This window comes from Cryptotermes secundus, unplaced genomic scaffold, assembly GCF_002891405.2.
Source record: "Cryptotermes secundus unplaced genomic scaffold, Csec_1.0 scaffold517, whole genome shotgun sequence".
Classification (NCBI taxonomy): domain Eukaryota; kingdom Metazoa; phylum Arthropoda; class Insecta; order Blattodea; family Kalotermitidae; genus Cryptotermes; species Cryptotermes secundus.
In genome coordinates, this window is record NW_019725008.1 from 1,186,808 (window position 1) to 1,205,226 (window position 18,419).

General features: G+C 38.6%; 1 protein-coding gene across 1 annotated transcript in view; it reads left to right on the forward strand.

The window, feature by feature from the left end:
- Positions 1-1,783: 1,783 nt before the first annotated feature.
- LOC111863194 (protein LTV1 homolog) overlaps positions 1,784-18,419 on the forward strand; it is a 19,153-nt gene continuing 2,517 nt past the window's right edge. Inside the window, exons 1-5 of the mRNA XM_023849277.1 lie at positions 1,784-2,005; positions 6,017-6,245; positions 10,212-10,374; positions 13,229-13,397; positions 16,343-16,669. Coding sequence (XP_023705045.1) covers positions 1,784-2,005; positions 6,017-6,245; positions 10,212-10,374; positions 13,229-13,397; positions 16,343-16,669 — 1,110 coding nt within the window. The remainder of the gene's footprint in view (positions 2,006-6,016; positions 6,246-10,211; positions 10,375-13,228; positions 13,398-16,342; positions 16,670-18,419) is intronic.

Sequence of the window (18,419 nt, forward strand, 5' to 3'; positions counted from 1 at the left end):
CACACGCCTGCGCCAGTCTAGTATTTAAGTGGACTGATAATTCCATTTGATATCATGTAAAATTGCAAATTTATGATTTGTTACATTCAAATTTACTCTCCTTTCAAATTTTTGGTTATTTATAATTTGTCTAGATCTGTCCATAAAAAATCTGAACTTTTTATTGGTATTTTACAGAGTCGTTTTGGCTGAAGCCCTGTTTGATTATCAAGCTTGAAATCATCTCTTTCACGTTCATTATTTACTGTATATTGTGTATGCCTTCCAATCATGGAACATTCTTCACCTGTAATGTTTCACAGTTGTCTGAATGGATCCAGTAAATTGTTGTTCTTTCCATTTACTCCCAACTGAAGTGATTTGTTCACATTTGCGATTTTTTTGCACCATAACTTCTTTACCTCCCATTTAAATGCAAAGCATGATTTGTATATAATTCCAGACAGTTTTCCACTTCAAGAAAACGAAGATTTTCAAAACCCTTATTATATTCCATCAGCTTTCTACTGAAATTTTTTACTGCACTGTTTACACAGGATCTCTCCTGGAGGTCATGGTTATAAGGAACGTTTATTACACCTAAATCTGTGTGATTCTGCCTAATTACAAGGTCATTCATTTGCCGGAGACCATACTCACCTTCGTTTTTCGCTACATCGCGACCCCCTCCCCACACGATAAACACGTCTTTTTTTGTGAGCTCACAGTTGAATTTAACTTATTAGTTATCTCTTTAATGTTTGACCCAAGTTATACTATGCCTATGCAGTTCATTTGCCATACCTCTCGCGTGGCCAACACCCATCTTTAGGACTCTACTACCACTTCTCCTACTATTCTTCTCAGCAGCTGCCATTTTACCGTACGTAGAAACCGTAGAAACCACGAGCGCAGCGGGTACGGCGGTTACACTTCTTTTCATCAGTACCACTCAACTGCTGAGTCTTATTTCGAAAGCCCAAAGGGAAGACGGCGCTATAAAGAATTTTTAGGCATATGTGAAAGGCCTGTGACTAGACAACACAGTGTTTTAATTAATTATTTAATATACAAATAGCGCTATTTTTACAATATACAACATAAGTAAAAACAATAAAATCCTATAATATTATATACACAAATGTATTACCTCCACAATAACTGTACTCTGCTAGTTATATCACGCACCTAGTTGGGCCGTGGCGCCACTGCCTTCACTCACTTGCCCTAATGATAATATATACGTACATTGTTCTTGAGTCATATTTTCCGTCTAGTACTAAGAAGAAACCACCATCAAAGCGGACACACTTCTCTTTACCAATAGCACTCAACTGATGCTTGTGTGCTGAGAAGGGTACCGTCTATTTCACAGGTGGAAGATATTCATTGTATTCTCTGCTGAAATTGAACAATCAGTTGGCTCAGAACCTCTAACGTGGTCTTCATTGATTCAATGTCCTTCTGTATTTCGGCACAGCTTTCTTCTTGCAGCTCCCTCCTCTGTTTGATTGAATGCACCACCTCATTCATTCGAGCGAATCGATTGTCTTCCTCTTTCACCAAGTCTATCGCAATTTTCATCTGTGAGATGAGCCCAGTACTCTCATGAAACAAAATGCTCCTGAGCTCCTGATCTGTTTCGCCTTCCCTTCGCCACCACCGTCGATATATGTAACGTGGGAGATAATACAACATATTAATAATGAAGAGTGCGATGAGCTCGAAAATCAGACGGGCAAGGAACGTCCACAAATTCTGGTGTTCTGCTGCTGTGCTCCATCCTTGAAATTCCCAGGACTGCATGGATTCCATTTCGTCTGCTGAGGCGACGGTCCAGACTGGGAATATTTTAGAGTCTGGGATTGTTTCGGATGCTGGAGCTGGTTCGGGTGCTGGAATTTGTTCTGATGCTGTAGTTAATTCGGGCGCTGGAGTTGTTTCGGGTGCTGGAGTTAATTCGGGCGGTGGAGTTGTTTCGAGTGCTCGAATTTGTTCTAATGCTGGAGTTAATTCGGGCGCTGGGGTTAGTTCGGATGATTGTAATGAAGGAAAGTATCCTTGTTTGAAAATTGCCGCAGGAATTGCTAACATTGCGAAACTGAATACGGTAATTAATATTTTGGTCTTCATTTTTTGTTTGCTTATTTTTCTACGCTTGAAAGTGTTATTTTTGTTACTTCACGTGGATCGAATGATAAGTGAGAATCAGTGTTCACTCTACTCCTGCTTTATTAAGACTGAGCTATTTTATACAGAAGTACGCCTTATATATACATACAGGCTTATAACCATAGTAACACTTAACAATATAAATATACTGTTGTTACACACGTAACTGTGGTTACACATAACAGTAAACATCACTTAGGTAACAAGACATAACCTAGTTCTTAAATTGTTTACTATGATGTTGCCAACTCTAACATTATATTTCAGTATCTGAGAGTTGCCAACGTAACACTCCGCCTTAACTAAGAGAGACGTTTGTTTAGTATGGGTAGGTACAAATGTTGGGAGAAATGAGTTCTTTCCAAAATTAAAATTCAGTTACTGCTCCTCGGTTCATATTTTTACCATCAAGAGGATTTCATCGAACCAATCGCAGTTCCAGTGGTGCCGTTTACAAAGTAATCAAAATACGGAGTTGCATTCATCTGCGATGGCAGTGTTCATTCTTTGAATGTTATTTCCAGACAGATTATGTGAGTACATTCAATCTGCCTGTATGCTTTCATTAGCGGTCAGAAGCGTCAGAAGCGGTCAGACGGTTCAGAAGGGTCAGAAGTGTAGTATACGGGGCAGAATCCGAAGAACTGAAGGAATTTCGGTTAAGAAGATAAAGTCTTTTTTTTTTCTTAGTTAGCCACAATGGTGCGTGCGAGTATTTGTAGAGCAAGAGTTTGTAGCAAACAAAAAATTTTAGTAGAGTTTGTAAATATAACCACCAAGCTTGCAAGCTAAGGTTAGAAATAATCCATACTCTACTTTTTATCGTTACAGGGGAAGTCAAAGAAATTCATTGATCATAAAAATGCAGTAACTTTCCATCTCATTCACTGAAGTCAGCAGGACCCTCTTATTGCTGATGGAAATTCCCCATAACATGTTCTTTCACCAGCTTCATTTGATAAAAAGACCAAAGTAAGCTTGAATTCTTCATACTTAACATAGCTTTATGTTTAGAATAAATATATAAATTATAATATTTGATTTGAATATAATATTTGAAAGAACGAGTTAGTGCAGCATTTCTACAACGTCACGGTTTGTAATAATAATTATTATTATTATATTATATTCAAGTTATAATTATAACTTGAATATAATATTTGAAAGAACGAGTTAGTGCAGCATTTCTACAACGTAATAATAATAATAATTATTATTACAAACCGTGACGTTGTAGAAATGCTGCACTAACTCGTTCTTTCAAATATTATTCTCCAATATGGAATTGAGTTTTCGTGATTTATACAGGACAACTTCAATGGTGGGCTGGTGATGTCGCCAGAAAGAAGGAAACAAGGGTGCTTAGACAGTTTTGGTGGAGAGACCTGTAGGAAAATGTCCATGTATAAGATTTTTACATAGGAAGGAGTGTAACATAAGATTGAGCATAGGGATGGTTGATGAATGGAATGATTTTTTGATAATATTCACTGGTGCACTTCGGTATTAGCAGTTTTGCTCCAGAAAATTAGTTACCATATAAAGTTTTGTGGCCATCTGTAAAGTGTGCAATAAAATTGTCTACTGTATTATGATAATTAGTGTGTATGTTATAAAGAAGTAAGTCACAGTTTGATTAGGCAGAATTAGATAAAGAAAAAAAATAATGGCTAGAATAGCCTATTTCTAATTCACTTTTCTCTCTTCTTCCTCCTCCTTTTCTTCACTGCTGCTTCATAATTAGGAGGCTCCAAGTTCAAATATCTGGAAATAGGCTATCCTGACAAGAGTTTTTGTCGTTATATATGGTCTTGCAAGGCAAGTGTATTGATGGTGCCTGAAATTTGGTCATGATCACTTCCTTTCCAGCAGTGCTGTAACTCAGGTGGTTTGTTGCCAGCTTACCACTGTGGTGGCCTGGGTAGAATCTCAGGTCAGGTCACATGGGATTTATGGTTGAAAAAGTGGAGGGGGTTTCAGAGTACTCTGTTTTCTCCTGCAAATTTTCATTCCATTACCTGTTCCGGATTCATTAATCATCGTATTATTTGCTATGTAGTCTGAATACTCACAGTTGTTTAATAACCAGTATCCTTTCCAGTTCTTTACTCACAAATCATCTTGTAATTTGGTGCTAAACAATCTGGGCCATTTTAAGCATCATCAAATGCAATTTCTTTATTAAAACCGTCAGAACACAACTATATTAAGGTCAGTGCCAAGTCAGGCTCTGCTACATGTTTCGGCTACTAAAAGCGATCATCAGGCAAGTACATGGCCAACATACAACATAACACCACTGAACTGCAGTATTAATAAAATTGGATACAATAATATTAATTATATTAAAATACTTGACATAAAAATACAATAAATTAGATTATATAAAACAAAACTTTTAGTATAAAACAAGAATAAAATTCTTTGATTGATGCTTTACATCATCGAGTCAGTCGTTGGTTTTTGTGATTTTGTTTTGTTCCCATGGACAAGTATAAAAACTGTTATAGGAGGCTCGTGATGTAGATGTAGTAATATTAATGTTAATCTGAAAATGATATGAGAGTAATAGTATTAAATTTTGTTATAATTAACTGTTGATTTTGGTATTGAAGATATAGTGTATTATTTACTTACTATTTAGTCGGTGCCTCATCTTACAAAAAAATCATCAAATAAATTAAGTGTATAGGAGAATAATTTTAACAGTATGTATCAACATATGATTCACAAACAGTTGTATCAATTTAGACATTTTAATGTTCAGTTTTCTAGTCTTGTTGTTTTATGCATTAGTATTTTTTGTAGAGATATAAGGAGAGTTTCAATGGGCTGGGCATGTACAGAGAATGGATAAGGAGTGTATCGCAAAGAAAATATTATATAATACAGTAGGTGGTAGGAGACACACTGGGAAACCAAGAACTAGATGGATTGATATGGTGGAAGAAGATGCAAAGAAGTGAATGGGTGTAAGGAACTGGAAGAGAACAGCGCAGGGTAGAGAGGAATGAAGGGGCTTGATAAGGGAGACCAAGGCCCGACATCGGGCAGTTGTGCCATAAAAGAAGAAGATAAGGAGAGTTTGCTCTAACAATAAGTTGCTGGTTTATACTTGTATTGAAGATCTTAACCTTGTGTTGTGTTGTGTTGACGGTAAGATTATTGACATGAAGTTTGCAAACAGTATATGAGAATTTTCAGGCAGTGTGTTATTTCACTATTTAAGTTTCTGTGTTCTTGTATCTGCACTTAGTAACTTTGCTATATGGTTCTTTGTCATAGTCAGGAAAACCATATATGTGAAAGGTAAGGCAAATTTAATTTGTCTCCAGAAATATTTCAGTTTACTTAAGTGATAATTATATTTTCAGAATTCAGTAAATTTGTTGAAACCTGCTTATAATGGAATCCAAAGAGACATGAATAGTTCCTGATTTCAGTGGGGTTTTAATTTAATACATATACTTAGGATAAATACAAGTATTGCATGATACATTCCCAATGTATTTATGATCCAGATTACTTGTATGAAATTCATTCTACATTTGTACACCTGACTATTCACTGAGCAGTACAGATTTGCAGATTTGTTCCATTTGTCCTTCTCATATAACTTTCAGATGAGAGTAGAATTATATGAACAGTAAACAGTAAATATTCAAGGATACTAGTTTCTGTCTGTATATCGAGATGAGACATTTTCCGTTAAAAACAGGTTTCTGTTTAATCCTCTTTCTGTATTAGTCAAATTTTATTCTATGCAGAAATATCTCGGGCACTTTACGGTCCCATTGTATGTAGTATTGACAATACTGTGCACTTGAGAATTGGGTTGATAACAGTTTTTTAACCTTTGCATTAGGCTTCAGATGCTGCAAAGAGAAAGGAGGAACAGAAGAAATATGGTATATATTTTGATGATGATTATGACTACCTGCAACACTTACGTGATGTCAGCTGTACAACTGTTGATTGGGAACCTGTTGAACAATTATCCAGCCGGACTACCAATTTGAAGTTGCCTTCATCTGTGTTTGCATCAAAAGTAGAAGAAGATATTGGCCTTCTCAATAGGGCAGCACCTCATTCAGGTGAGTTTTATTAATGGTTTTCAGTGGCTTTACGAACAGACTGTGCAGATTGGAAGAGTGCTTACTAGAGTAGGGGTCCATAGATAACACATTTCTCCCACATAGTGAACTTCCTGATTGAATGATTGATGGAGTCTTCAGTTATTTAATGATCCTTTTCATCTATATAGTTTATGTAGCATTGAATAGTAGATTTTTGTGNTAAATTTCAAAGTAGTTATGGTGTATCCTGAGGTACTATCCGTTTGTTTTCCTGAAAGAACTAATGAAATATTCACTCAGGATAGCTGTTATCTGGAACAGTGATGATACTACAATAATTCCGTACAGAAATATGTTGCTATGTGGACAGAACAGTTATGCTATCTTGTTGAAAGGTCTGTTGTTCTTCACTCCAGTTAGTAAGTGATCTGGCCTTTCCAGTTATCTGCGGTATAGAGTTTGTGTGTACTTATGCATAAATATTGTTCTCTTTCTCTTGTAGATGATTTTTGATCAATCTATGCCAGCATGATCTCCATAAGCTTTTTAAATTTGTTGTTGACCTAGTGAGTTAGTCACATGGAGTTATTAAGTCAAATTCTTTATGAAACAGTTTTCCTTGAACCATGATAAGACAGCTGTCCAATGAAACATTTTAATTTCACCATGCCCTCTCCACGCTAATAACACTGTGTTTACTTCACGCACATCAGAGTTTTGTATTTTGCACCTTATAACTCATTCCTTCCATAAATGGCCAATGAACCAGTTACCTTGTTCTTCACATACTTTTTTACTGATACTTCTCTAGATGCATAGTAAATACTTCATATTTTGAGTGACACCAGGTTGATATAAGGGTACTGCTGTACACTTGTGTTTGAGAGGTATGTAATTTAAGTCTTGGTTGGCTTATTGGCTATCCCATCTGAGGTGTGTAATTGGTTTAGAATTATCCTCCATTAAGCAACTTTAATTGGTTCCATGACATGTTGTCTATTAGTAATTCATCAGTTAATGGAACAAATTGTAGCATTTGCTTTGCTTTTTATTGTGATATCATTAATTTCAATTTAAATGTTGGAAAATGTAATGGAAAGCATGAGATTGCATTCCTAAGCTACCAGAATGGCTGGCTGAAGTGAATGGGCTTGTAAAGATCACCATTGCACTTCTACATTGGCAATCAATTGACCAGGGTATGAAAATTGTTTGGGTATTGGGATATACTACTCTGTCCAAAAAGTATCCGACCTTGGGCTGGGGAAAAAAAAGTTCTGTATCTGGGTGGTTACAATACCTAATCCCCTTCAAAGTAGGCCCCTTGTGATTCCACACACTTAGCCCAGCGGCCCTTCGATCGCTGGAAGCAATTCTGGAAGGCTTCTTTTGGAATCGTGTGCAGCTGCCCTGTCACGTTCTGTATGATGTCCTCACGGCTGTCAAAACAGTAGCCTTTTAGCTGTGTCTTCAATCTCGGGAACAGCCAGAAATCACAAGGAGCCATATCAGGAGAGTAGGGAGCCTGGCGAACCTGCGGAATGCCATGCTTGGCCAGGAAACCCTGGATCAGGTGTGATGAATGAGCTGGAGCGTTGTCATGATGCAGCTGCCAGTTGCGTGCGTCCCACAGCTCCGGTCTCTTGTGCCAAACTGGATCATGAAGGTGGCGGAGGACTTCTTGGTAGTACTCCTTACTGACAGTCTGGCCTAGTGGTGCGCACTCATGATGCACAACACCCCGGTAATTGAAAAAAAAAAGTCATTATCACCTTCACATTGCTCCGAACCTATCGTGCTCTTTTGGGCCTCGGGGATGTTGGATGCTTCCATTGTGACGCCTGGACCTTGGTTTCCGGGTCATATCCATACACCCACGACTCGTCACCAGTGATCACAGTCTTCAGGAACTCAGGATCCCTGTTGGCGCACTCCAGCATGTCCTGCGCGACCTCAAGGCGGAATTGTTGCTGCTCCGGCGAAAGCAGCTTGGCCACAAATTTTGCCACCACTCTTCGCATGCCCAAATCCTCAGTTAAAATTGTGTTTGTGGAACCTCTGCTGATCCCAACCTCATCAGCAACTTCACGGATGGCCAAACGACGGTCCTCCATGATCAGTGTCTGCACTTTTTCAATGACCTCAGCATTTCGGCTCGTTGACGGTCTCCCGGAACTCTGCTCACTGTCCGCCGACATACGGCCATATTTAAAGCTGTTGAACCACTCTTTAATTTGAGTGACTCCGTTGCATCATCACCAAAAGCCTGCTGAATTTTGCGGATTGTTTCCGCTTGGATATCCCTAAGTTTCTGACAGAACTTAATGCAGTATTGCTGCTCCAAGCATTCTGTCATCTTGAGCAAAATGAGAATGCGATGAACACGTGTTACACCACTTTGCTATCTGGCAGCCACAGACGCATCCGGCAGTGTTGCGAGTCAGGAAAAAATCACGCATGTGCAGGAAAGTCCCTTCTACCACTACACTCAGTTTCCCCACCCCTTTGGCCATTACTTACAGCGGAAAAAATAAAGTCGGATACTTTTTGGACATATGGTATTATGGGGGTGTTGATAGATCAAATCATCAGTTAGTGGGAGATGTCTGTGTTTGTACCGCCACACAATGCTTCAGATATTCCACAACCATTTCTTCCAAGTTCTTAGCTACTGGCCATCTAGGTTATCTTTGCATCCCCTTTGATGCCATATAAGCTATAGGTGCAGTTGAGAGGAAACTGTTAAAGTCTTTGAATCTGGCTGTAATATATGTACCATGCTGCTTGTCTTGTGATGAAACCAGTGGTGGTACATGTACCACTGTAGCTTTAAAAATGTACATTACAACACTACCTTCAGTATTGACATAGAAGTTTCACTCTTCGGCAGCTCAAAACTTGTTGTTTTCTGTTTCAGCAGTTCAAAATTTGCATGCAAAAACTGATGAAATTATTAATTATTTTCTGTGCATTTTTCAACATTCTGGCCCAAGAGGAAGGGGTGTTTAAATGGCAGTGATTGCGAAGTGTTAACTAACCCAAAAATCAATCACTCACTTGCGAATAACAAATGTTTCTTCATCATTTTGCTGTTGTGATAACAGCCTATGAATATAGTCAGTTTCTTAATGCTCTCAGCATTGAGAAAGTGGAATACATGTCTCAGTCTGTTCAGTAAATTTCCACTTCATTTTCTTAGGTCCACTGTACTCATGCAATGGGATGGTCATCTTTTCATAAAAGATTCTATGCATCTTCCTCTTGCCTTATTAAGGAGTGAGGAGTGGATATTTTATAACACTTGTACAACATATATATATATATATAAGGTAAGGCAGTCAGGATAGCTAAGCCAGCATAGTGAATGGCTATGGGTTGTATCCAGTGGGTATCAGGGCTCTTTCCTGGGGGGGGGTAAAGTGGCTGGGCCATAAAGCTGACCACTGATACTGAGGTCAATAATGGTGGAGCTAACTTCCACTCCTCTATATATCTTCATGGCACAGTACTTTATGAAGCATAGGGAACACTTTTCTTTTTAAAAAGTGAAGCTATCCCTGTAACAGACTGTGGAGGCCCATAGGGTTGTGAGACATCAAGGCTCCCACATCTTCTAGATAATCAGCTCAGAGATGGTGGTGAGGTTGTCAGTCTTATGCCCTGGCTGCCCTTTATCCCCAGGAAGGTTCCTGGTACTCATTTCTGTTAGAGGATAAGACAACCACAGTGCAGCTGGAAGCATTAGGTTAATTGAAAAATCCATTGACCTCATTCGGTATTGAATCTGTGATAGCATGTAGCATAGTGCCTAATCCCACTGCGCTACTGTGTGCCCTGAACTTTGCCTTTTGCCTTTATAAAGGTAAATTGATGTGGACATACATGTCATTGCATTACTCTTCGTTTCACAGTTGGAAACATTGAATCTTGTATATATGGACCCTTATAGTTAAGCCTGATATTGTAATGATGCTTTATTATCAGGTCCACGTTTGGATCTGGATCCCGATGTAGTTGCTGCAATGGATGAGGATTTTGACTTTGAAGACCCAGGCAATGAACTTGAAGATAATTTCATTGAATTGGCCAATGCAGAAGGTAGTGGTCGTGAGATGGATTCACGTGATGATGATGATGATGATGATGAGTGAGTAGTTACTGAAGATAATATTTCATAAACTCACAGAAGTATGTTGTAAATGTATTCCCATCATTAGCATTTCACATTGCTATTGCAATATTAGAATTCTATTTTTGTCAGTATTCTCAGTGTCCTTGCTTTACAAATATTTATGTTTTCATTCTTGACTCATAGAATATAGTAACAATCCTGCAGCTTGAGTTGCTTGAGACTTGGTGTTTGGTCCCTCTTGCCTGTTCAGCTTTTCCTGCACTCTACATTAACTTTGCACTGTTATCATATTTGGTAATGTTATTTATAGTATGTACATAGCTCATGAAGTTGTATAGCATGAGAATGGTTTTATCTCAGATGAGCTTTGTACATTAGTTTATTTATTTTCCTTCACAGTGGATCAAAACTGGAAAGACATAGTGATGAAATATACCTAACAAAAGATAATTATTCATGTTAAATAAGAGTCAATTCTGGTGAGTAACCTCACCAGCCATGTGTTGCATTATTGCATGAGTGTGATCCAGCTGGCCAAATGCTGTAAATTTTCAATACTAATACCATTACCTTCTAACTCGAAATATGGCTGCAAGCCCATAGTACCAGGAGATTTAAAATTCCCTGTTCCTGGCCTGTGAAGATTAATAATAAATTATCTTAGCCAGCTTCCCTTATTTTATTGGGGAACAGAAGAATGGCCCATTGAAATGAACGATAAAGTACAGATCCTGTTTGTTGTAAGATGTCTGATTGGAGGGAAAGCCATTTCTTATTAGCATAAACACAAGTTCAACTTAGAAAGAAATTATTGAGAAGAAACAACTAATTTTAGAGGTTTGTTGTAATAAAGGGCGATGTGATTGATGTATATTTAGGTGATGGTGATGTTACTTGTCATACAAAAGTATGTGCCTTCCGTTGCTAATAAATTAAGTGCTGGGAAGGAGCACATCTGAAGCTGATTCTACACAATGCATTAATTTATGCTCATGAAATAATGATGTTGACCATATTAGTGAAGAATTTCTTAATAGTCGTGATGGACGTATTAGAATAAATGTAGACCCCATTCTGTATAGATCTTCTGTGAAGATACATTTCCCACTGAAGTTTGAAATTGTTTATTATATAGCCCTATTTTTTAATGTAGGATCTGATATTAAAGTCACTAATGGCATCAGGCATATATATATACACACCAAAACCGATCATATTGTCATGTGTTAGAGTGACCATAGACACAGGGATTTGAATTCGAGGTTGGATTTATTGACCACTTTAACACATGACTCGTGACTACACGTACGTATAGTGCCAGTGCCACTTTACAGATCACTACAGCACATGCTATGTCTTTTCAGCCTGCTGTGTCTTTACCATTCTTTCCCTGGTGACATATTGAATGTGAAATAGTTGTGTTGATGGTATTGATAAGTATTTTCATTTATAATAAACACAGTGGGATGTAGAGATCAAAGATTGCTCAGAATTGCTCTCTGAGGTTTATGCATATACGTAGGTGAGTCAATAAGTAAGTTACAAATTGATGTGGGGTACTACTACATGTTTGAATGAGGCACTTGAGGGTATCACCACTAGATGGCAGCATTAGTCCGGTGGCAGTTGATGACATTCGACACAAGACAATTGATGTTTACAAAAGTGAAACAGCAGTTGCAAGATGGCAGCACCTCTGAGTGAGTGTACAACCTTCGAGCAGTGCTCTGTTGTATGATTTTATGGGCAAATGATACGGGATCAAAGAATATTCATAAAGAAATGCTTCCCGTCTATGGTGAGAAGTGCCTGTCACGTCAAGCTGTTTACAATTGGGTGCAGAAGTTCTCTGAAGGGAGGACACATATCAAGGACGAACCCTGCGTCGGCCGGCCAGTGGAGATTGCCACAGAGGCAAACGTGCAATGGGTTGAAGACCTAATCCGAGCAGACAGAAGGGTAACTATAGACACTATAGCCATTGCTATTGGTTGTTCACACAGCATGGCCTACCTCATGATGCATGACAGGTTAGGTTTCCACAAAGTCTGTGCATGATGGGTGCCGTACATGCTGACCCCACAGCACAAAATGCAAAGAATGGGTCTGGCATTACAGCATCTCAATCGCTACCACGATGAAGAACACGATATGCTAGCCCAAATTGTCACAGGTGACGAGTCTTGGGTTCACCATTACCAGCCCGAGACAAAGCGTGCGTCAGTGCAGTGGAAACATCCTGCGTCGCCTGCCAAAAAAATGTTTACGGTGACACCATCCTCCAGGAAAGCGATGCTCACAGTCTTCTGGAATCACGAAAGCATACTGCTCACTGCATTCCAGCCTCAAGGAACAACTGTAAATGCCAACTTCTACTGTAACGTCCTCAGGAAACTTTGTAAGGCCATTCAGCGGAAGCGACCAGGAGTCTGGTGTGTTGCTCTTGCATGATGTGCGTCCCCAACTGCCAGCAAGACAAATGAGATGCATTGAAATTTCAAGTGGGAAGTCCACGAGCATCCTGCGTATAGCCCGACCTTGCTCCAAGTGACTTCCATTTGTTCAGCCCTCTTAAACATCATCTTTTGGCTGAACATTTTCCCAACGATGAAGCTGTAGAAAGGGAAGTCACCGCCTGGTTCTGACAGCAGCCCAAAGAATTTTATGCTGCTGGTTTTCAGGGGCTTGTGAAATGATGGGACACGTGCCTCAATGTACAGGGAGATTATGTTGAGAAATACAAGCATTTTTCAAATCAGTACTCTTATTTGTTTAAGTTCTGTATCCATTTGTAACTTACTTATTGACTTACCCTCGTATGATGATAATTCTAGAAATTGAAATGCCAGTACAGGTGATATTGTTTCAGTATGAGTAATGGAAACAAATCTGAAGATGATGAATTAGGCAGTCTGTGTGGACCACAATATACATTTGCAGATGAGGAGACAAAATCGCGCTTCACCAACTACTCAATGTCAAGTTCTGTAATAAGGAGGAATGAACATTTAACACTACTTGATGATCGTTTTGAAAAGGTAAAGAATTTGCATGCTGTTATACATAGGTGAAATCAGAGTGCTCATCAGAATGGACTCAAGAGCACATGCATGGAATAGTCTTACTGTAGAAGTGTTATTTCCACAATATTTTAATTGTAAAACATTTATTTTAAGACACTGGTGTTGAATGAATGGATAATCTTATAAGGTGTCTGAAACTAACATACAAAAAAAACTCCGTGGCTTGAGTCCACAAGTGAACTATGGTGTTGTACAGTTTTCTCATAGAATTTGGCATACCCATGAAACTAGTTAGGCTGATTAAAATGTGTTTAAATGAAACTTACAGTAAAGTCCGTATAGGTAAACATTTGTCTGATAAATTTACTATCCAGAATGATCTAAAACAAGGAGATGCTTTGTTGCCACTCCTTTTTGGTTTTGCTTTAGAATACGCCATGAGGAAGGTCCAGGAAAACCAGGTGGGGCTGAAATTAAACGGGACACATCAGCTATTGGTCTATGCCGATGATGTGATTCTATTGGGTGATAATATAGATACCATAAAGAGCAACACACAAACTTTAATTGATGCAAGTAAAGAGGTTGGTCTGACAAATTAAAACCTGATTCAGGAGGAAATTAAGAGGAGATTGAACTCTGGTAATACTTGCTACCATTCAGTCCTGAACCTTTTGTCTTCTCATCTGCTGTCTAAAAACATAAAAATTAGAATATACAGAACTATAATTTTGCCTGTGGTTCTGTATGGGTGTGAAACTTGGTCTCTGACATTAACCTTTCAATGCCGGACTTTTGAAATGTTGGTAAGCTTGTGCTGTATGGAATTTATTTAAATGTCCGCTGCTGTTGCACATTTAAATGCCTATTGCTACTCTGCGATTAAATGTCCGTTCCTGTTAGGGTGCTTAAACAATTTTAAGCATTGTGTTTAAAAATGCTGTATCTAACACAATTTTTATGATAAATGGATGGAATTAACTTTGTTTGTATCAGCAAAGAACATAGTGTCGTATATTGTAATGGAAGATTTGAAAATTTTTATACAAAGAGTTATACTCTATTTTAAATTTTTCTTTTAATTGTGATGCGTACTGTAAAAATGGTTTACCAGTTTTTCACAGATTTGTTCTGCATTATAAATTCATTTCTACTTATAACACTTGACAAATTTTAGCAGTCCCCAGTGTCATGAAACAGATGGAAGCAATAAAATCATTTGGTTCTCTGCTGGAAAACCTTACATTTTTGTTACACTCTTCAAATTTTCGAATCTTTTGACTAAAGGACAGAAGAATGAAAGCATGGCTATTCAAGAAAAGGCTAGAGGGAACAATTTGGCTGTCCCTTCTTCAGTGCTAAGACCTTCCGTTATATCATCAAGAGATTAATTATTACCCTTTCTATAGTCGTGAACAGACAGTTGTTTCATGGCAGAGATAAAGAGTGTGATTCGTTTTCTGTGCATTCACAGTGAAATCGAATACTGTAGTTTCTTTTCAGCCTATATATACATCAAGCAGATAACAATAAAAAAGGTATGTACATCAAATTTTACTATATATTTTAAGAAATCATATGTATACTCTTTTTTGTTGTTGTTCACTTAGGTATCATTTTAATTCCTCTATTAGGGTGTTAGTCAAGTCTGTCTGGTAATTACTACATTGAAAAATAAATATTTAGGACAGTGCATGCACTTCTACTAGCGGCGTGTGCGCGCGCTTCCACTAGCGGAGTTTAAATGCCCGACTGGCCAAAATGGGGTACTTTGGCCACAATGACCATACTGGCCCAATCAGGGTACTTTGGATGTTAAAGGTTAATGGAGGAACATAGACTGAGGGTGTTGAGGAGAATATTTGGACTGAAGGGAGATGAAGTGACAGGTGGTTGGAGGAAACTGCATAATGAGGAGCTTTGTAACTTGTACTCTCCTCCAAGTATAATTAGAATGATGAAGTCAGGAAGGATGAGGTGGGCAGGGCATGTAGCAGGAATGGGGGAGAAGAGGAATGCATATATGGTATTTGTGTGAAAGCAAGAAGGAAAGAGACCACTGGGAAGACTAAGGCATAGGTGGGTGGACAATATTAAAATGGATCTTAGAGAGATAGGATGGGATGGCATGGATTGGTTTGATCTGGCTCATGCTAGGGACCAGTGGAGGGCTCTTGCGAACATGGTAATGAACCTGTGGGTTCCATAAAATACTGGGAAATTCTTCAGTAGTTGCAGAATTGGTGGCTGCTCAAGAAGGGCTCAGCTCCCTAAGTAAGTAATATAAAATGCTTCTGACTCTGAATTTCCTTGTATCTGGTGGTTGTTAGGGGACCAGATTTGCTTAATTGCATAAAGTGATTTGCCACTGTGTGTCTGTCAATGTCCCATCACTAATTAGCCATATATAGTCTAATGCATGATGTGATATCTGTTGGATATTTTCCATTTTTATTTTTCATTAAAAAAACATGTTTTGAAAGTTGGCTGTGCCCATGTGATCAGGTAACAGTTTGAAACCCCTGTTGGGTGCATTTGGTATGGCATGCATCTGTAACATGCTCTAAGTCTGTTGGGTCTGTTAGATCAAGCTAAGGCTGCACCATAACTCAAGCGGTTAGTTACTGGCCTCCCATTGCAGTGGCCCTGGTTCGATCCCAGGTCTACTCAAGTGGGATTTATGGTGAATAAAGTGGCGCTTGGGCGGGTTTTCTCCAAGTATTTCGGTTTCCCCTGCCAATCTTCATTCCACCAAATTCTCCATGATCATAATCACCAGGGGCAGGTACAATAGGCCAATCAGTGGCCGCCGTTCCAAGTGGACCCAGTTGCACTCCACCCCCCACTAAGCGAATTCAAAAAAATAGATCAAGCTAATGTAGTGTGTTGCTCCTGTTATTGTGTGTTTATCATTACTGGTCTAAATATATATCAATTTGCCTGTATTATTTTGTTAATAGATGTTTACAAATTGTTATGGAGATACTGACATTGGTGCTTTGGAATGTGAGGAAATCGAAGGTCATATAGCACCTGATTCAGAAGTGATGATCCAGTATGCTGAAAAAATGAAAGAAGAATGCAGACTTAATCAACCACTGTTAGAACGTAAGAGTGACTCTCAGGCCCAATGCAGTGGGTGGCTTTGTGAGGAAAACACAGATGAAGAGAATGACAATCTGGTGCCATTAGAAATACAAGACTCGAAGCAACATTGGGATTGTGAATCTATTGTGTCCACGTATTCAAATCTTTACAATCGACCAAAACTTATTACTGAACCAGTGGTAAGTGAATATACTACCTGAAATTAACAGACATATCTGTTTACAAGTCTGGAAATAGTTCTCTGATATTCATTCATTCATCAGTAATCTGTCAAGACGACAGGTCCACAGTCTCTTCCAAAACAGTTCCTCCACTTAACGCAATCTAGAGCTTTTTCCTTCAAATGAGAATATCCTCTTCTGTCCCCAAGGTCAACCAGCATCTTCTTACGTCTTCTTCCTTGTCTTCTGGTCACTTCTATCCGCCCCTCTATCTTTCCTTCATTAACTTCTTTCAGAAGGCAGTTACTGCATAAGATATGACCAATCCAATTAGCCTTCCGTTTTCTTATTTCATGTTGGATATTCCTCTGCTCACTGACTCTAAATAACACTTCTTCATTTCTCACATAATCGGTCCAACTGATCTTCTCCATCCTTCTCCAATACGACATTTCGAAGCTTTCCAGGTGTTTCTGATCTACTGCCCTAAGTGTCCAAGTTTAAAGCCATGCTCCAAATGTAGCATTTCACTAGTTTCTTTCTCAAATTTAAGTCCAATTTGCTGGTAAAAAGATTCTTCTTCCTAAATGCAGCTTTTGCCATAGCAATCCTAGATTTAATTTCACAAGTACACCTTCCATCATCTGTTAACAAGCTACCCAAATATTTAAAACATTTCACATTCTCCAGTTGTTTTCTGTGATATATGGACACATAAAGCAGACAAATTGGTAAACCAGATTGTTATAAGTTATTAACATTATTTCCTAAATTAAAATGTAATGTTTCATGTGAACATGTTTTATTTCGTTTTACAATTTTGATGTATATTGAAAACAAGTTATAAACGTTTTGAACAATGTGAATTGTTCTGTCAGTAAAACAGCTGTGGGCTGGATAGCCAAGGCTCAGTTCATGGCATTCCATGCGAAAACCAGTTCTGGGTCCCTGTCAGATAGGTACCGGGGTTTCTTGCCATGTAAATGGCCAGAGTGTGAAGCTGAACAGTCATCTCCATCCAGTGCTAATGTTAAGAATGTACGGAGCTTGTCTCTACCCCCATATATGTCTTCATGGTGTAGATCTTAAGCACCAGGCTAATGTTGTGTTTGACTAATATGTTGACTTTCAAGAAGAGAAGTGACCATCGTCTGCCTGCAGCAGCTGATCTGCTAGGAACAGGATCATAACTGATGCAAATGTTTTTATTACCACCCACCTCAGTATTCTCCTTGTTTCTGCCCATTTGCTGAGGGTGGCGAAATTCGCCCGTGGTGGGTGTGTCAATATGAAGTGGTAGCACTTAATGTTGAATGACTGGGTTGTGGTAGTGGTGGTGATGGTGAGGATGGTTACAACCATGAGGAGAGATTGCTGGACTTCCTCATTCTCAAGGTTCTGTACTTGGTATACTGAAACCTAAGGTCTTTCACACATGAATCTTCTTAGACAACTCCCCCCCCCCATTAATATAGATACAAAAAAAAACTTCCTGTTCCAAGGGGTGATAAGGGAATAATTTATGTTCTCTTGTATCCTTGACATTTCTGACATAGATTAATTTCTGGGGATTTTGAAGTACATAGACTGTGATGTATAATTCTGTCCCTGAAACTCTTATTTTTGCAAAACTGTAGTTATGTCTTGCTGAAAGTATTTGGATAGTTTTTCTGTCAGAGAGAGAGAATGCAAAAAATTTGTAAGGAAAAATATATACTGTACCTTTCAGGTACCTGTACCTAGCTTTTACAAAAAATATTGAACCTAT